The sequence below is a fragment of the Lichenostomus cassidix genome, chromosome 2 (genome assembly GCF_008360975.1).
Source record: "Lichenostomus cassidix isolate B80296 chromosome 2, HeHo_3.0, whole genome shotgun sequence".
Taxonomy (NCBI): Eukaryota; Metazoa; Chordata; class Aves; order Passeriformes; family Meliphagidae; genus Lichenostomus; species Lichenostomus cassidix.
In genome coordinates this window covers 17,579,971-17,600,971 of record NC_139482.1, presented here as the reverse complement: position 1 = coordinate 17,600,971, position 21,001 = coordinate 17,579,971, and the positions used below count along the sequence as shown (strand labels likewise).

Genomic DNA, 21,001 nt, shown 5'->3' with positions numbered 1-21,001 from the left:
TTAATTGCAGTTAATCTATCTTTTTGAGTGTTGCAAGTAAATTAAGTCCCATCCCTCAATAAAAAAATACTTCCTCCATTTTAATCATGTCTTGGCCTGAGAATGAGCATAGATCTCCAGTTTCCTCTCACATTGCTCTCTTGTAACCAGGAAGGGCAGGTATGGTTCATTAGAAAACGAATTATAAAGCTGTTGTGGGAACTGAGAATAGGAGTAGGGTTGGGATTTTGTTTCTTGGGGTTTGTGTTTTGCATGAGTAGGAACAGAAAGCTGTAATCACACGAAACTCCTCTGTTCTTTGCATGTCCAGCACCTATTCAACTACAAAGCACTTCATTTTCAGGTGGTAGAAATCTCAGGTAGGAATTAATGATACAAATCCTGGTAGTTGCTTCCCTTGAGGGATATTAAAGATCCACAAAATTAATGAACTGTTATTTTGAGGAAGATGAAATTGGGAGGCAAGAAAAGAGGAAAATAAAATGTATTAACCTGATACTGTTCACCTGTACTTTGCTAAGTAGAAAGCTTTCCTTTGTACTTCCACTGCAATCTCCAACAAACTATTGGAGTGTCCAATAGACAGAAGCATCCTTTGCTTTAAAAATGTGAATTAATCTTAGATACTATTAATCCTTGAAACTGTTTGACACATATTTATTTGAGGTGTAAATTAAGTGAACCTGTCAGTCCTCTGTTCTTTGATTCTACTGTCCAGGAAAAGACTGGAAGTGGTTTTACTTTGATACATTAGAACTGTGAGGTTGCTGGCACTTTTCTTGGACTTTTAACCCAATTGCTTTTCAGGTGATGAAAACAAAGTGACACTTCTTGGTCTTGGAGCAATTGAGCATCTGTATAAACTCATTTCACATGAAGATCCAATTGTACGCAGAAATGCTGTCATGGTATTGGGCATCATGGCCTCTAATCGTAAGAGTCTCCATTTTTTATTATTTTTCAACGTATGGTCATCAAAACAAGAGGTTGATCATGTGAAAAAATCCTATATTAATGCCCCAGAATAAAGATTAAGTGATGAAAGGTTGAATTTCAGTGGCTGTTATTTTTCTAGTGCTTTATAGACCTATATCTGATTATTGTAATTAAACCAGTCTTAATTTGGTGAATGTTCTACCCAGTTGTCTTCCATGAGGATATCCCAGCCACTCTCTAAGTCTTTTCATCAACTGCTACCTGCTTTTCATACTGGACTGGACCTTACCCTCTTAGGTTACTTCTAATTTGGCATTAGCATATAGTCAATGCTGCTGCACAAACATGGATTTGAATGAACAAAGATTTTCCATTTATATTCACATCTTAATTGTTTTTTATTTAAATGTAAATTAAACTCATACATTTTTTCCTTACATTTCAACATGTTGAATAAGTTGATAATAACAACACAGCTCTGTAGGATTGCATGAAGTCTGTCCCGAAGAATATTGTTTGTTTTTTCTGTCCAGTGGTTGTGGTTTTGCTAGTTTGCAATTGGCAACAATAAAAATACCATCTGAAAGTCTTCACTGTGATTTTAGTGAGACCTGTGAAATTCATGTTTTCCATTTGCTGTGTGGGCTGGTATTAGCATAAAATTGCAAAGTGATGGCTTGAAAACAAAATAACAGAAGGATTGCTTTTAGTTTGATAAGTTTAACCACAAATAATTTTAACTATTGGGGTACAACTTTTTTGGCAATTAAAATCATGCAATATTTAATCAGAACCTGCTAGATGCAAGTATTTTGAATAAAGTCTGAATGAAATATAGAGGAACCTCGTATGCATCAAATGTCAAAGGATGTCATCTGCTATTTGAAAGTCTCTTCTATTTTTTCTGTGCCCATTATGATCTTGGTCTAACTTTAGTTGTGTGTCTTTCCCAGTCAGATCTCTTTGTCACTCGGGGAGTAACCATAAGTACATTTTGCTTGGAGCAGATTCTGTTTCTTTACTCAGCCAACATTGCCAGACAAAAGACTTCACATTTGTATTTACTTCATTTTAGATGATGTCAAGAACTTACTGAGGGAACTGGATGTCACAAATTCACTTATATCACTGCTGGCGCCAGAAGGTACCTTACAGTGTTCATTCCTTGAGCAAAACTACAGTCAGAAATAATTCATGATTGCTGTTTTAACAGCCCATTTAATAAAATCTTCCCTGTAACTCACAATTTGTCCTACTGCATGTTAAATAGGTAAATGCATTTATAGGAGTTGCTCTGTAACTCACTGGGTAGTTTTATGTTACAGATGGAACAAGATGTTTATGGACACATTGAGTATGGTTAACAACTATTATTTATTGACTTCAAATAAAGTTTTAGACCTCTGGTTTAGTGAACATGTTCTGTGCTGAATAAAACTTGGTGAAAGTGTTTCTTTTTTTCCCCACAGAAGATGTAGTTATCCATGAGTTTACTACTCTTTGTCTAGCATATATGGCTGTTGAATATACTACTAAAGTAAAAGTATTTGAGGAAGGAGGTTTGGAACCACTTATCAGATTGCTAGGTAGCCCTGATCCTGATGTTACGAAGAATTCGCTCGAATGTATCTACCTTTTGGTACAGGTAAAGTTTGCTCTTGTTTGTTGTCTTAAATTGCAGAGGCAGATAAGCATTTGCACCCCCACCCCTGACATTCTGTGTGGAGTTAATAATTTTAAAATATTTGTTTCCTTTACTCCCCAGTGTTCATCAATGTGTTTGAAACAAGTCATTGCATGTTAAATTCTGAATATAGCTGATTTGACTTTAATTCTGTTGAACTTAATGCAATTAGCTGTGCTGTACTGCAGTATAAGTAAAATCGAGATGAGATTCAGATTTTTAAAATTAAACAATAATTCATCTTCTTAGTTGAAAAATACTAATCTTGGTAATGATAGTTGTAATCTTTCTATCCAAAAGGCTAGGATAATCCTGTAAATTAAAGAACTACCAATTGCATTTTGTCTTATTTTGACCAGCAAGTCCATAGCACATATTTGAACATCTTTTTAATGATAGGTGAATGCTGTCAACAGCTACTTTCCATACTGGAAGGAATAGATTTGTTATTGGCTACTTTCACACTCTGCACTAATGTCATCCATATGCTGCTTAGGAAAAGAATGGTGCATTTGTATGGCAGTTCTCTCCCACGGCTTAAGCGAATCAATTCAATAATGAATTCAGTTTATAACTCTATCTCTTTTGGGGCATCAGAGCATGTCTATTCAGAATCACATTTTACTCTTTCTCCTTTTTTACTATCTCGCTGTCTTTGTTGCAGGGTATATCTGGATAACTGCACCTGGTGCTTGCTTATATTGATAAGGATAATTGCATGCTGCACATGTGCAATAAGCTATTTAAAAGCAAATTGTAATTTATTTATTTATTTTCTTTTTTAATATAATCAACTACTGTCTTTTTATTAAGCTGCACATTCACTGTTTAAAGTTGAAATTTTGAATTGTCATTTTATAATTACTAAAACAAAAGAAGATATAACCAGGCAACCACACCAGAGTGCAAAAACTATTTTCCTCCCACTGAGGTAAATAAATATGGTGAAACTAAATTTAAAAAATTTTCTCCAAGAAACATTTATGTTGAGACACACATGGCAAAATCAAGAATAAATAGGTATCTTTGGGCAGGACTAGATTCTGTAGTGTATACTTCAGTCATGCAGAAAACCCCTAGAATTTAAGGTTTGCTGGGCTTGATTATATTCAGTTTGGTTCTTAGCTTAACAGAAAGAAATCTTCAGAACTGGAAGCTCTGAAGTATTGACTCATTTTTTAATGTCTGAAATCAGATGTTTGGTCTTCTTTCTGTAAAGTGAGGAATTGATGTATTGTTACATTCTCTATCACTAACATTCTTGGTTGGAATATTTTATTGTAGGATTTTCAAAACCGTGCTGCAGTTCGTGAACTGAATGTAATTCCACCCTTGCTGAGACTACTGGAATCTGAATACCCAGTCATTCAGTTGTTAGCCCTTCGAACCTTAGAAGTAATTAGCAGAGACAGAGAAACCAGGATAATACTGGAAGAAAACGATGGATTAGATTGCATTCTGAATATACTGGAAAATGATGTATGGTTTACTTGCCTTACAAGTTTTTTTGTTCTTAATGCTGATGTTTGTATGGCTAATGAGAAATATTACTTATTTTATGGAAGAATGATGTAAGAGAGAGTTCCTTACTTGGAGTGAACTATGATAGAAATAGGATGAGCTAGGATATCTAGCTTACTAAGTAAAGAAGCAAAGACATTCCTCAAAGTGTTTATTATTAAATTTTTATATTGAATTTATATATCAATGGCCTTAGACACAATTCCATACCATTGTTTTTGTTACTATGAGACTCAGTTTAGTGCTTCTTGAGTTCAGGTGTTACAATGGGAAGTATAGTGTGTTGAAATTAGTGAAGTTTTTTAAGTTTCAAGATCACAGGCCCACTCTGAGTATCTGTCTGACCCACTTTGATGTAAATGAGAAACTTCTGGGCATTTTAATGTTTTCAATAAATTGTGTTCCATCCTAAGGCATCACCAAATAAATTATATGAAAATATGAATTTGCAATTATGTACTTTGCAGTATGAATAAACTGTCAAAAAGAAAGTTAGAACAGTTATTGTACAAACTTAAAAGCCAAAAATATTTTAATCCTGATTTCAAGGTTGTTTGTTGTTTGTTTTTTTTTAATTAGGAACTCAGTGACCTACATATTGATACACTTGCTGTGTTGGGAAATTGTCTCAATGATGTGCATACTTTGCAGCTGATTCAGATGACAGGAGGCCTTAAAAAACTACTTTCATTTTTAGAAGAATCTACTGTTCCTGATATTCAGAAGAATGCAGCAAAGGCAATTACTAAAGCAGCTTATGACTGTATGTGACTTTCCAATAATCCATGGACATGAATTTGTTTATGCAGTGAATTTTTATCCAGAATGAGGCCATCTCTGGTTGAGGGTAGTACTTGTGCTGAGGAAAACACTGGCAAGAATTAATTACAGTGATGAGTCTTGCTAATCAGAGCAGCAATTGGATGGTAGGAGATATATATATATATGTATATGTATATGTATATGTATATGTATATGTATATACACAGATGTATGTATATGTGTGTGTGTGTACATATATATAAATGTTAAAGCTTTGCCTCAATTTACTTTTAAATTTATATATTAATATATTCTTGTAAAATGCTGTCCTCAAAGAAAAAAGGAGCTCTCAGAATATGATCCTTGTCTTTTGTTTAGTGATGCCAGCTGACTGCCATCTTAAGCCACCTTTGCTGGCACTGTTTCTTGCTGCTATCTGTTAAGACTTCATTGCAAGCTGACTTCCTTTTGCATTCAACTGCTCGTCTAAATGTCAGGCAATTTCAAATACAAATTCCTTTAACGGAGGCATGAAAGGAAACCTTTCAAATGGCTTGCAGATTAATATTCCCAGGGGAGTTAAATAGTTTCATTGTAATCTTTTTATAATTATTCATCCTATAGTTCTTTTTTATATACTTTTCTTTAATTCACTGAGGAATTCTGAATTAGGCAGAACATGCTCAGCATTTGTGCCCACAAGGATGCTCTTTTAATCAAACTACATTTCAAATTTCTTCGGTATATAAGCTATTGAGTTGCAACATGTGCCAAGTAGTGTTGTGTAACAAAATGCAATGTAGTTAATAACATACTTCTGACTATAGAAGATGTTACTTCTGTCAAGGCTTTTTAATGACAGTAGAATTTAAATATTTCATTCATATTTCTGGCACCTTGTGGTTGAATAATGACTTTAACTTATGTATATTTAAAAAATATGTACTTTAATTTAATACATGGATAAAATAATCTCTCCTTTCTGCCATATTTCAGACTTCCTTTCTTCTCTCCCCATGCTATCTTTCCAATTCTTTTGTCACCTTGCTTAGTTTGATGTCCTGAATATTTGTAATTATTTGGATTGAAAATGATACACAAAAAGAGTGTCCTAGTATTCTGTGGGGGTTTCTGTGCTTTTGTCATTATCTATTGGAAGCTTGGCAAGTCACTGAAAATTGTTTTCATTAATGTTCGGGTATCAAAGATAGGAAGGGACCTTCTTATGTCAGTATTTTCTTTGTGAATTTTCCTATGTTGTTATTTTATTATGCTACTTAGGACTGTCAGTATCATTTTTATAGTCCTGTGACAGGCTTGTAAGTTGTATGCTAAGCAGATTTATATTTGCTCCTACTTCTTTCTGCTGCATCTTACTCCTTTATCATATTTATTTTCAAATAAGCATAGGCTTCTTTTCCTCTTTCACACTTTTTTTCAGTTTTTGTGGCCTAATATTTTAGCAGCTGTTAGTAGAAACATGTCTGAGCACATTTTTAAAGCACGGTGGCAAGAACCACACATAATATATTACAGTACTGCCTATGATCTTATATCATGGGATGTTACCGTCAGTGAAGATGCATCTTCTTGTCATGCTTCTTTACAAATGGAGTCAATGAGGTTTCATTATAAAGGTTTGCTCTCTTCTTCAGCCTATGACAGTTAGTATGGATGCAGCAAGCCAGGAAAATACATCAAAAGAAGATTTAAAATATTTGCTTTCAAGCTGTAGAATTTTGGGGACAAGCAGTTAGACAAAGGGGAACTTGTTGTTCGGTGCAGTGGAAAACACAGTCCAGTAAACTTGCTGCTCAATGTGGGCCCCAAAAGTATTGAATTTTTCAGCTACATAGAGCTACTGGTCTAAAGTCAGCCTTGCAGTGGAAAGAAAAGGCCATTATCAGAAATAGCCCAAGTGCAAAAAGAAAACAGAAATATTTTCAGTTTTTATTTGGTTGGTTGAATTCTGGTTGTAAGCTAATACTGAACAGCCTATCCGAAATGAAACACTAATGTGTGTTATACTGGTAGTTGCCTTGATGTAAATGCAGTGTAGTACAACACAGCTTGAAGTTCTGTAATGACCTTTTCATTAAATTTGTGATAGCCATACAGTAACCCACATTCTTCAGGTTTGATAATCATGATTGCAATTCACCAACATTTCTTCTATACTTGGAAAAAAAAATACTGCTTTTCATTGGAATGAAAAACCTACTTCTGAGATGACAGAACAAGTATCTAGCTGTTTTTTTAATCCTGGCAGCTGAGTTTACAGCAGTATCTGGTTTTGAAATTATTATTGTTGACAGATGGAATTTAGTTTTGGATTGGGTTTTTTTTTTCCTGATAGATGTGATCATAGCTAGTAGTTTTATTTTATGTCCCTTTCAACCCTATGGAAAGGGACTCCTATAACTTGGTGTTGTTATAAGATATATTTATCCCTTAAGGGCTATTCTCAATATCAGAATAAATTACATGTTATAAACATGATAGTCAACTTTAAATAGCATCTTTAGGATGCTGCTCTGTTTAAATACATTAAAATGGATCTTATTCCTATGCATAATCATTATGCCTTTGCCCCTGAATTATTTTTTTGTTCTGTAACATAATTTTGAATTTAATATGTTAATTTATTGATTATTTTGTTTTGTATGCTCAGAATTATAGTGGTGAATTATACTGTGATTCCTGCCTTGCCCACCAAATAATGCAGTCATTTCAGAATGCAAAATATAATCTAATGCTATAAATTATTGAATGTCTGTGAGTGGATTATCTGGACTGTTGATTAAGGAGGGCCTGATTTTCCCCTGACAATGTCAGACACACCAGCAGCAACAAAATGCTGTGGAGTATGTATGGAGAAAGTGATGATTGTGCTCGCTCTGCCAAACTTCTGGTTTGAAGCTTTCCCCGTTTTTTTTTTTGGGTTTTTTTTTTTTTTTATATCTCAATGCATCTCATGCTCAAAGGGAAAGACACTAAAAATGCTCTTTAGTCTGATTAACATGTGCATTTCATTATACAGATCTTTGTTTATCTAGGTTTTCTCAACTCAAGATCAGTGAGAGATCATGATACTATTAAACATTAACTTTTTTTCATTTGAAATTGGTATAGATAATTCCTCAAGGTTGTGACAGTAACCTGAATAGGTAATCAATAGAACTCAGATCATGACTTTGGGGTAAGAAGGGAAAATAGGAAAATATATTGAAAAACAAAAGTTATATCACCATGGGGTCAAGGCATGAAAAACTGGTCACAACGGTTGATACTCCAAACTCTTTTAGTTGTGTGTGCTTTATTTTCCTTCATGTTAAATCAATGTATTCAAATTACTTAGGGTTCAAGAAATTCATCACTGTAAACATGGTGTTGGCACTGACATATGAAGTACTTCAGTATAAACGATGCTTTTCCACTGTGCACTCTTTCTTGTCTGTAGTAAAGGAAACAAAGGAAACAACTCATACACACAGAGAGAGGATCAGCAGAAAATGTTCATCCCTTAAATAGAGTTGGCACCTGGGTATTGAAATATTAATAATTTTCATTGATCTAGCTACATATATATAGCTACATAAATACACATGCATACTCTTTACCATAAGCTGAAATTCAAAATCTGTTTTTCCACATTATTATAAATTATTTTTCTGTTTAAAATATTTTAAATCACTATTTTAACTCATTCAAATTAATTTTTCATATTATTGTTACATATAGACATAAATTGTCTTCAAAATAAAACACCCATCATCATAGCTGCCTTTAAAAGCAAGAATAATTTTTAAGAAAATCTGTGTATTAATAAATAACTTGCTGTACAAAAAAAAAAAATACTGAGGTGTGAAGAACCTCTAGAGATCATTATTTGGGATTATGGACTACTTTTCAAGGAACAGGCCAGCAACATATTTGATAACTTGTCAAACTGGTCTCTGTCCCAATCCCAGTTAAGTCCTTCTCTTGAGAGCTGGCTGATATACATCAAGGTTGTGGCCTAAGTTCTGCTGATGCTTAAAATCCTCTCTGTTTTCATTTGTTGCGTCTTTGTTTTGTGATATCACCTGTGTATCCGAGGATTCTAAGAAAGTTTAAAACTGAGCTGAAGAGAAAGCAACTGCACCTGTCTCATCTATATGCTTTGAGTAATTTCTGCTTTAATTATATTTTCAATCAAACTTGTTTTCTATTGACTTTGCGGGCTTGTATTTGCATACTTTTATTCACCACAGATTCCAATTTATCTAAAAGAATAGTTACAATGTTTTTTCTTTCTTTCTAATTTTTTTATTTATTTTAAGGACAACAATCCAATCAAGGGAATGATCCCTCAGAACAGTAGCAAGCACTGGTAAAATTTCTAAATATGTTGAAGTCCCACTGACTTCTCACTTCCTGAATTTCCTTAATACATTCAAAAATTCTACCATGTAGATATAACTTCCAGCATCTAATTAATCTGGCTTAAATTATCTATATAGTTAAATGTTTATTGACTCTCGTCACTGTGGAGCTTCTTTGCAGTCCAGTGGCTTTCTGCATGAGAAAGTTTCTTTCAGGGATCTTTCTAAGAAACACCTGCATTTCTGACATGATGTGTTTTGGGAGGAGGGAGTTTATCAGTTTGTTATCTACATACAGATGTCTGTAGATACTTTGTAGGTACTGTGTGTTGTTACTTGTGTAGAGGAAGGGGCATCTCTGTCCTTCTGCAGCTGCTGCTGGTCAGTGCAGTCTAGGTCAGCAGTGAACCCTGTGTCAGCATGTTGAACTACAAAATTCAAGTTCTCTGCAAAGGGGGGCATTAATGAAGAACTGTAAGCTGTACAGAATTTAAAATTTTCTTTGTAATTCCCCTTGCCATTTTTTGGCTGTTTTAGTATGTTGAGTGGTGTTTCACCAAGTTCAATTGTACATTTACTGGTATGTTCTTCAATTTTATGCATTTAGACTTCGTTAGCATAACCTGAGTTTAAGCACAATCCTGAGCAAGTATGATCTGTTGCATTGGAAAAGCTGTTTCCATCAATCTTGTATGCATTCTGTGGTTTCAAAGTCTTACAGAGAAAAAACTTTGCATTCTGCTGGGCTATGTGTGTTTATGCTGTGTTTAATAGTCATCATTTGGGCTTGATTCAGAGTTCAATGAAGCCTAATCCAGGAGTTGGACTTGGATGAGCCTTGTAGGTCCCTTCCAACTCAGGATGTTCTATAATGGGATTTGGCTCAGGTCCTTTGTGCACATTTCTTAATGGCTGGTGCCTCTGTTACCAAAATATTTCCTACAACTAAATGAAATCAAATTCATGTCCTTTCACTGATTTGGAAAACAAATGCAGATTAATGCTCTTTTTATTTCTCATTTAAAGCTGAAATCCGAAAAATCTTACATTGGGAAGAGGTTGAGAAATTTCTTGTAAGCCTTTTGGAAACTAGCAATGATGAAGTCAAAGTTGCTGCTTCCCAAGCCATTTCTGCCATGTGTGAGAATATAGACAGTAAATGTGTCCTTGGAGTCCAGGGTAAGTAAGGTGGGAAGGGATGAAATGTGAATTTGTGTTTTTTCTGTTTATAAGGGGAATATTATAATTTTGCAGACTGCCATGGTTTATTTAAAGGTTTATATATACAATTATTTCTTTCAAAGGGATTCCTCAGCTAGTACAGTTGCTAAGCAGTGATAATGAAGAGGTAAAAGAAGCTGCAGTGACAGCATTGGCTAATTTGACAACAGCCAGTCCTAGAAATATAAGGTGAGTCTGCAATAATTAAATTATTATTTAAAACAGTAATCTGAAGTGATAATATTTTGATTTTTAAAGAATGCCTCATCTTGTCCTTAGCCTACAAGGCAAGTCTGTTTGAATTGGACTGTAAGGCGCTTTTTGGTGTTTATGAGTCACCTGGAATAGCTTGGTTCTCATCAGTGTTACAAGAGTTGTGCTGTCTCTACTAATGTTTGCTTCATCAAGGAAAGGTATGAAGCAGATGTAATGAAAGCAGAGATACAAATCATGTTTTGAAGAGAACATATGAGCAAAATATGCCTTATAATCTAAAACATTTGTTGTGCAGTTCTTTTTTTAAATCAAAAACGATTGAGATATTTTAAAACTGATGGTTCATACAACCTTTTTGTCTGGTCTAAATCCATTCTTTGAGGGAGATAGATCTCCTGAATATTGGCATTGTTTTGCTCTTCCTTTTTTTTTAATTGTTTCCCAAGTAATAGAGAATGCTTATAGTGCATTCTCTGAAAGAAGCATAACTTTAGTACCCAAAATTACTGACAAAGGTAACAATGGTTAGCTCACTATATGTTCCAAAACAATGGTATCAACTAAATTCTACTGTCAGCTGCAGTGTTCTTTTATCCCAACACTATTAAAAGTCCTGTTCAGGGAAAAGCAACAGAGCAGCGTGATGTATATGAGCAATCACATTAAACTTACAAAAAACAAAAAAAGAAAAAAAGAAAAATTCCTTAAAAGTTTCCTGGAATATACTTAAAGAAGTTGTAATTGATTCACAGGCATTCTTTGAAGTGAAAAAGTAAAATAACTCACGAAATAAATTATTTGTTTCAGTTTATTGATTCAGCTCTAATAGTCCCTAGTATTCATTTAATGTTACCAGATGGAGCCATAATTTGACACCAGAGAATAATACTCTGTTCTCAGATTCACATAGTACATTTTTTTGTCAGATATTCTGCTCTCCTCATGTGCTGGACTCTTCAGTTGGTGTCAGTGGGAGTCACACACACATAAAACGAGCACAGTACTGGAGTCCAGAGGTCAAACTTTCAGCTCCACTACAGCTGTTTTTCGTAGTGCAGCCCTTTGAGGTTTCACATTGTGAAAAGGGGATCTCTGGGGAGTTTTGAGTTGGTATAGCAGCTTATGCCAACTCATTCCATTTCTTTTGCTAAGGAGATAGTCAGGACATTGTTTAGCTCAACTGCTGGAACAATTCTCTGAGACCTCAGGCAGGGAAATAGCTGTCTCTGTTCCTCTGCATTATAATGAAGTCCGTATTTGTTTCTTGCTGGGCAGAGTCAGGAAATTGTAAAGGTGGCTTACATATACTTCTCTCTCCTCGAAATCCAGCTTCAAGTACAATATGGAAGCACCAGATAATCTAATCACAGGTCTTCTCCGAAAATCAGGAAGCAATAATTTACATTAAATATGTATATTGGATGAATTCCATGTGACTATATAATTACTTCAAAGCTTCATTTCTAAACCAAAACCATTAGTAAGTCATAGAAGAGTCTGAGTGTGACTAGGATCTATAAATGAATATATAGTGTTGAACCCTTAGCTGATACAAATTGGTATAGTTCCAGCTCACTGACTATCAGGCCCATATTTATTTTACATTCACATAACAGGAAAAAAAAATAGTTAGGAGAAAATTCATTCCAGATTGAGTTACCATAATCATATTTCATTCTAGAATGTTTCATTTGTATGTCCTGTAGATCACTGAAAATAAGTGTATAAATAATGAAGATGCTGATATACTCTTATAATAATGTGACTTTGCTGTGTGATTATGTTGGCAATATTCTGATCTCACATGAAACTGATTAGGCTAGTGCCCTTTTATCAGTTATGTATTAGATTCTTGTTATAAACCCTCCAAGAATATAAAATCATAAAGGTAGTAGCAGCAGGTGGACCTTATGTGGCAAGAACAAAATGGGTCCAGCGACAGGGAAAACTATTTGCTCTAAGTGCTTTCACTTTTTACTGGCCAGCAAAATATTCAACCTTGTTGCAACCTCATATGTGTTCTGCTGTATTTCATTTCATGAGCAGTTTTTTCTATGTTATACTCATTGAAGGATATGTACCTTGCCCTTTTATTTGGTACAGTATATACTTGAGGATATAAAGTGAGTACAAGATGTTGCTATTTTTGCTGGAGATTTGTTGTTCTTGTTAAGAATATCAAAAAGTGCTGCCAGCTTTTCATATAATATGGAAAAAAATGCAATTTAAAACAAATTGTGTGTAATTAAAACTCCCACCATAGGTAGCTCGTAAAGATAAAGTCTTCCATTGATTAATAGCACGAGAACAGCATAGGCAATAGGCAATACTACCCCCCACTAATGTATATTAACCTTGACCTTTAGGTGCTTCCCCACAGCAATGAAAGGCTAGTTCTATAGCCCTACCCAATCAATCCTTTGTTTCTCAACTGAGGCAGCTAATAAAGGTGTCAAATATGGTGGAGGTTTGGTAATTAGAACACCTGTTCACGATGAACGGGACAGAGACCAGCTTGTCATTTGACTCAAGTCTTCAAGCAACCATGATTTGGCAAAAATAAATAAATGAATTAATTACTCTGCTTCCCATAGTATTTTAACCAAAAATCTAGAGCAGAAGAGGACATGAGTACCATACAAATGGTTTGAGTTTTCAGGTTTACTGGAAAACATGGATTTTCAATAGCATCTCTACCAGAACACATAGCAATTAATATAAATAACTTCTGAAATATTCCAGCATTTTAGTTTTTGCTGCAGAACTGATGTTGTGTCATACTTAAGTAGCACATAGAAAAAACAACAGTGGTCAAATGCCTCATTAGTTTACAGACTGACACCCCCAGAATATACTTTTATAAGAATTTTACCATAAGGACAAAGTTTTAATGCTGTTCCATATTGATGATAAATCTTTGTAAACTTGTTAATAATTAGGCTAAGTAAAAATAAAATTGCAGAGTACATTGCAGTTTAAAATGCCATGTACTTATTCTAAGATGTTATATTATTATATGTGTGTGTAGCTCTGAGGTCATCCTTGACATATATGTCAGAATTTGTTTCTGTGGTCTGCTTCTGGAAAAAGAGAGAATTTATGTTCAGCTGGGTATTTGCATCCATCTTTTCTGTCACATTTTTTTAATCCAAAGCAATAATTTGCTTTACTGAAAACAGTATACAGTTATGTGGGCAGCAAAATGCCATTTCAAGAATCTGTGGAGCTTTCTGGTTCTGCTGTGTCCAGGCACCGGGCAATGTGGGCGCAGTCACCTCAGTAATGGATGTGATGCACAAATGGAACAATTACACGCGAACAAAGAAACAGCAGCGTCATCTGTTGGGCAGGAAAATAAGTGATTCTGTGCCACACATCTAATCCTGGAACAAATGGCTTACCTCAGCCTCTGCCTATTTTTTCTCATTTAAAGTATAATCAATTATTTTCATTTTTCATGTGTTTAAGATAAGATAATCATGTTAATATAAATATGATACTAAAAGTAGCACATAGAAATAAAGTCTTGAGTATACCAGTTAGTCAGATATTAATTTGATGAGCTCTTCAGTATTGTTGTAGCACAAATGCCATTTCTAATAGCTGCCTTCATAAATTTGGCAATGTCTGAATTCTGGGCACCTAATGGATTTGCCACTAAAGAAAAACATATGCTCTGGTATTTAGAGCTTTGTTCTGGACATGAAAACTAATTAACAGCCTCAATAATATTGGTCCTAAATTGTTTGTTTTAAGTGCAAAATTTATAGCATTCAGTTAGAATTTAGTCTGGGGGAAGAAGGAAAAGGGTGTTTTTTCTTCATCTGTACCAAGGGCTGCAGTAAGTTGTGGTACATGACGGACTTATGACAGAAGATTTATTTTGGGATTGATAATAAGTGTCAAGTGACAAATTTCTGTCTTATATCTGGATTCAAGATAGTAAAATATCTTGAAAATTTGCAAAGTCAGCAAACTTGATGTTACTTATTTTATTTTTTTAATTCTTAAATTCCTCATAGGATTCAGAGAACCTACATAAATTCCCAAAGGTTATATCCATATAGGCAGTTCCAGGCATTAGCACAGCACCTGAATGTATGCCTTCTCAAATGGATCAAGATTGCCAAGATTTGAGAGTAGGTTGGGATAGGGGGAGAGGTTGTGAACTCATTGGTTATGGGCAGTGCCCAGTGAGGAGAAAGTCAGGTGTTCCCTTGACTTTAGTGGATGTTCTAGTTATTCCAAACTGAAATTCATACACTGATCTAATGGCTCAAAATACAATCCTCAGTCTGTTCCAGCTGTAGTGAGGGTGTCTCACCTTTTTAAACTGAGATTTTCAGTACACAACAATTTTTTTATTGTTTATAAGATGAGTATGGCTGTCAAGGAATAAATTTGAAGAACATCCAGTTTTTCTCACATTCCAAATATTGTTGTTATTACTAGGAAGTAATGATTACCATTGCTACCATTAGGTAGTAATATCACTAGGTAGTAATCTTCCGTATTCAAAAATGGGAAACTTAGTAATAGCTTTTCTCTTTCAAGACTGTAGATGGAACCTAATTCACATAAATATTGAAGTGTCAATATAACGTAAGATGATATATTTGCATGAATATACATGTTAACCTCTGAGAACAGGAACACAAATTTCTAGTACAAGAGCTACATTTAATAGCATAAATAGGTGATAATCCATTGTAGGTTTTGCCTTTTTTATGGTTTAATTGTTCTTTATGACATAAGTTTGTTTTTCTGAGGGAGGAAATTAACAATAGAACGCTGCTGGCAGTATTGTGTAGATGTACTATGTTTTAATACTGACCCCTAGTGACAGAATTATATTTTCGAGCTAATGTACTTCAAGGTAAAGGGATTTTTTTGAGTTTTGTGGGTTGTGCTGTTATTTTTTGCATTAGCATCTGTGTCTAGTGCACCCAGTAAAATGCAGTTATCTCATGCCATGATCAGATTTCTCTTTTTGTTTTCTCTTACTATATATCCATATTGTGGGAGGTACTTTGGGGTTTTTTGGGTTTTTTTTTTTGTTTTGTTTTTTGGGGGTTTTTTTGTTAAGTCATTACCCATTATCTTAGAGCTCACAAGATTTTCCTTGCAAGTTACATCTTCACTTCCATTGAAAACTGCAAAATGTTTTGAGGCAAATTTCTCTCTTGGCAGAAAAGCTGAATTAAGTCCTGTGTCTGGGATGTCACTCAGAAATGGGCTCCCACTAAGTCTTTAACATCACATCAGATGACTGATAGACAACCCACGGTCATGGGTCTGTGCCCTGCTGGCAAGTGAAAAATCTGTCATACAGCTAGCTGTTGTATTTTTCTCTTAGATTCGGGAAGGTGTGGCTGCATGAGAAAGTCCTTCTGTAGGCTTAGACACTTAACCTGTGTATTCTTTCCAGTTCAGTTCTTTCACAAAAAAAGAAAAAAGTGAGAGAAAAAGAAAAGAAAAAAGAAAAAAAAAAGTTATGCATTCTCCTGGGTCGATTTTTTTTTTCTTTGCTGTTGTTTTTTAACTTTGGGGTTATATTCAAGACAAAGACCAGTACAGAGCATTTATCTCTAACACAGATCTCATATAACCACATCCTAAAGTGCATGGAAACCTGAGAAGAGCCAAAATACTTACAGACAGAGCACAAAACATGTCTGATCTGCAATAATGATAAGTACATAGAAATTTTACTCCTTGTTGATACAGCAGAATCTTTTGGCCTGTTTGTACACATCTACTTTCAAAGCCTTGCAGTATGACCACTGTTTATCATAGCTGGGGAAAGCTGGAATTTCACTCAGAGCACGTGTGTTGTCACCTGTAACTTCCCATGGTAGATTTCTGTGGGATCAGGTGAAAACTTTTTCTTCCAGGATGGAGCCTCTTAAGCCCAGGAAAGAAAACTTTCTTTTGTGTAGTGGCACAAATACCATGATTACTCTTGAGTGTGCATCCCTGCAATGTCATTCAGTGATATGCACTGAGATAAATTATGCTTTTTATGAATTAAAAGTGGCAAGGGTTATTTTACATATGACTAAATATTTCAGACAAATATATTGGTGCTTTTGCATGCATATTTTCTTCATAGTAGATTTCTAAATTAAATTATGGAAGTGTATGTTTTAACTTATTTTAGTATAGTGTGAAGCTGTTTATTTGAAGTGTCTGTAAGGAAATTTCAGGGTTATGGCTGACCATGCAAACTTAATTCTGCCCTGCTGTGAATTTGACCTGTGCACTGACTGTGGCATGTTGTCTACTTGGACTATCACCTGGTAAAAATAAGCTTTCACAAGTAACCTTAACATTTTGACATGCAACCTTAGTAATTTTATCTTAATGTAGTAGTATAGGCATATTTTCCTAGAGGTGTAATTTAAAGAGAGAGAGCTAAAAGGATGAATTTCTATACTCTCAATCATTGTAAGAGCTTGAGCTTTTAGCAAGGCAAAACAGACTGCTGCCGTTTGAGATACGTTCACAGTTGTCCAGAAAAGAGTTATCCAGAAGTGAAAGCTGAAGTTCACAGTCCAAAGTACTGTGTGTAGAGACTGACTTGGCACAGCTTTTTTATCCTTCCTCCACTCATGCTTCTAAAGATGAAGAAGAACCATGGTCTCCTCACTCCCTGTGTTCAGAGGAATTGGGAAGACCCTGATTTGGCTTTTTCTTTCCTTCCCTTATGCCTCCATGAAAGCTGCTCTGGCAACATTTGCATGTTCCCCCTTATTTTGCCACTGTAACAGTGTGGATTTCAGATTCTGGATATTTGTGCTTAGTTACTGATTGCATGCACTACTTCTTGGGTCAGAAAAAAGAGGGAAGGGGGATTGTGTCATTTTCATGAGCTTATCCTGGCTGAAGGTATATGGGATCTTTCAGGAGCAAAAAGCGTTTCTATTCAAAAAGGGTTGAATTTCAAGCCTTCACATAATAGTGGAAATATCAGAAATTCTTAACAAAGATTGCAAACACTATTATAATTGAAAGTCTCAGATACCATGAACAGATAGTTCATTACCACTACAGTTTTAGAACTGAGATCTGTGTAACTTTGTCAGATGACTTTAATGATAGACATTAAATCTCTGTGAATTGCTAAATGAGAGTCAGGTATTAGAGTCTCTGCTAACCCAGACAGTTTCAGGTTTTATTGCTTCCAGACTGTGAAGTTTATTGAGTTTTGGTTTAGTTGCAGTTTTAACAAGATATTTGTCATTAGAAAATGGGAATAGAGGGTTCAGTTCCTGAAATGAAAAATTAATATGGTTTGTTGATGTAATCAATATTTTTTTTGGAGCACAAAAGCCCCCGAGATTGTAGATCAGAGTCTCTTGTTCTAGATTCCCTTACTCAGAATAAGCATACTGACATTAATTTCCCTTGCACAGTGACGAAAACGAAAGTAATATTAGTCTTTAAATAAAATACGAGTGACTATTTACAACAGTCAATTGCTTTTGCAAATAATTAAATCACAAAGTGAAATTTTTGGTAAGTGCAGAAGACATTTATTGGATGTGATTATTCTGATGGCATAACAAGGCTAATGAAGAATACTAATACATTCAAGGAATAAAATGGAAGCTATTTCTTGAGGATTTTTTAGACTTCTGGTTATGATATTCTTTCTCAGTCAGAAATTGCATAAGAGAGCTGGATCAAAAATGCCATGTGTGAAAAAGAAGTCATGCGATTTAACACAGATAGAGTTGATTTTAAAAAATGTGTGTAATTAGATACATAATTCTTATGCATAATTTACATGCAATTATGTATGAAAATGAGATATGCACAGGCATAAATGGCTAGCTAAGCACCTCACACACAATCACAGTAATTTTGCACAGAAATTAAACATGCAGTTGCAAACACATTTGAAAAAAATGAAGTCCAGTGAGAAGGAAAAATTTGAATTTTTTCTGAGCAGAAATTGTGTTAAATCCTCAGTCAGAAGAGGGGGAGTAAACAGCATAGAAATCAATAAAAATATGATTGAATATAAACCAGTTTATGTTCAGTTGTGGTAGAAGGAACAAAACCAAACATACTTTACCATTTTTATGAAGTGTCAATCTCACTAGTGTAAATTTAGCACAATCCAGAGTAAACGGTGGTGTCAAGCTGTACCACTGCTCTTCCCCTCTATCTCCCCTCCCAGGGAGGTTAAGTTGGGGGTTTGGGGGGCAGTCTCAATGATTTCTAGCAGCTCTTTGAACACTCTTAGTTGCTTTCTCCCTTAGGCTAGACCTTTTCTTCAGGAGGAAAAGCTAGCTGGACCATTCCCAATGCTTTAAGTAAATAATCTGTTATTTTTCTTGCTGTGGCTAGAAGGCTTGGTTACAGACCAGAGCTTTTATGCTGCTGTGATGCCCACAAAGAGGTGGTTCTTGCTGCAGAGTGCATATAGTACTAAAAATAAAATAAAGTTTAAAAAATCTAGAGTTTTCATCAAATATTTAACTGCTGATTGTTTTCACAACACACTCCCAATATCTGAGCTTTCGTATTGCACCCCAGACAACTAAAGCAATCAAATGTTCACTTCAGTGACATTCATACACATCTCCAAAGTGTCTGTTAAAAAAAGTTTGTATTGTGAAGTTTTTGCTAATGGTTTTATTGTAAACTTTTAATTTATTTTTGCAGTAAAAGCAGTAAAGAAAGTGTTTGCTTTTCTCAGCCTCTCAGCATTTATTCTTTTAGTCTTGAATTATCTTTTAGAAAATTTTTCCATTAATAAGTTGTTACAATGTATATCAAAACCAAATAAATATTTATTATCTGAACTTGTAATATTTTTCTTCCTAGTGACAGTTGAAAAAATATTTTAGCTATTCTTGAATACAGTAATTTGAATCCAATTTTAATCAGAATTTTACTGTTTCTCTAAAGAGCATGGTTAAGATCCTTAGAGTACCTGAACGGTGTATACAGTTTTTAAGGTAGATGCTTAACCTTGTTAGGTTAGGCATTCTAAGGATCATAATATGTGCTTATGATTCAAAACATTTGAATTATTTTAACTTTATTTAAACCTTGCAGTTCCTACACCTATCTTGTCCTTTTTTTCTTGTTTGTAGCTCAAATAGGCAGCTTCCACTTTTAAGCAAAAAATGGTGATGTTGCTAATGCAACATCCTTCCCCCCCCCCTTATCATTGTCATCTTTCCTTTTCCCTGACCGTTTTTTTTCATGTTTAGGAAAGTATGTATTTTGAATATATACACAACATGGAGGAAAAAACTTGTGTATTTCTATAATTTACTCCTTTTCCACATCAAAAAGTGTATACTTTTTTCAGCTAAACCAAGGCTCACTTCTTCCTTGAGGATGTAGTTCTGTAGTGGAAGCACTGATGAATTCCACAGTCTCAATAGGATTTGTCTGAAGGAGAGTGTTCTGAAGGCAGGGAGGGATTCTTGTGCTGATCTACATTAGGCAAAGATAGTGCTGGTAAAAGCATTCTCTGACTTTCATTGCCTTATAATAAAAAAATTACACAGTGCATGTCTCTGCCCAAGATAGAAGGGAACAAGGGAACAAGATAGAATACTTAGTGTTTCAGCACTTCAGTGTAGTATTTTAGCACCTTAAATGTGTTCATTCTCTCAGCTCCCTTCTGAGGCCAGGTTCTGTGGCCCAGGGTGACATTTCTGTGCTATACAGAGGCCTGTGGGGTAGGAGTGAGTTGAACTGTGGATTCCCCAGTTTTCCTTCTTCTGTGTTCATCTTTGTTACCAGGGCACAGCACTGGCCTCAGATGTTCATGCCCTCTTGAAAACTTATTCTTAAAAAAACTGGTTACCTTCAACTCTTGTTACCTGCCGTTGTCACTTCCAACAAATTCTTTTTGCCTTGTGCTCAGTTGTGCTACTTGATTAAACTACATGCATGAAACTGTGATTCAAGATGAGTCTGCGCAAAAGTGGAATGCAGGATAGAAATAAATATGTATGATCTTCTAAATCAGTGGTTCTCAACCTTTTCAAAGTTGAGTGGCACTTGAGAAAATTGGCTGTGCTCTGTACCTTGCTGAGGTCAGCTCTGAACACACGAGGAGCTGTCACCTTGCTCTTTTGTTAAGTGCTTGTATACTTGCTGGTTTTATGGAAATTATAGTAAATCTGCTTATAATGTGATCGGCTACGTCATTCAGTGCTGTGTATAATTTTGTAGGCAGTCTGTTAGTGACTATATGTTTACTAGGAACTCCAGTGAGAGAATATGTATATTCCTGGGTGTAGTATAGGAATAGTAAGTTCTGTACTTA

General features: G+C 34.9%; 1 protein-coding gene across 16 annotated transcripts in view; it reads left to right on the top strand.

The window, feature by feature from the left end:
- The window catches only part of ARMC3 (armadillo repeat containing 3), a 64,726-nt gene that overhangs the window by 21,169 nt on the left and 22,556 nt on the right, over nucleotides 1–21,001 (top strand). For 15 of the 16 annotated variants that reach the window (XM_085050524.1, XM_085050525.1, XM_085050533.1 and 12 more), the window contains 7 exons: nucleotides 808–933; nucleotides 2,012–2,080; nucleotides 2,406–2,581; nucleotides 3,905–4,099; nucleotides 4,721–4,904; nucleotides 10,294–10,446; nucleotides 10,572–10,677. In XM_085050524.1, the coding sequence (XP_084906650.1) occupies nucleotides 808–933; nucleotides 2,012–2,080; nucleotides 2,406–2,581; nucleotides 3,905–4,099; nucleotides 4,721–4,904; nucleotides 10,294–10,446; nucleotides 10,572–10,677 (1,009 nt within the window). The remainder of the gene's footprint in view (nucleotides 1–807; nucleotides 934–2,011; nucleotides 2,081–2,405; nucleotides 2,582–3,904; nucleotides 4,100–4,720; nucleotides 4,905–10,293; nucleotides 10,447–10,571; nucleotides 10,678–21,001) is intronic. The other variant, XM_085050523.1, reaches the window with a different exon arrangement.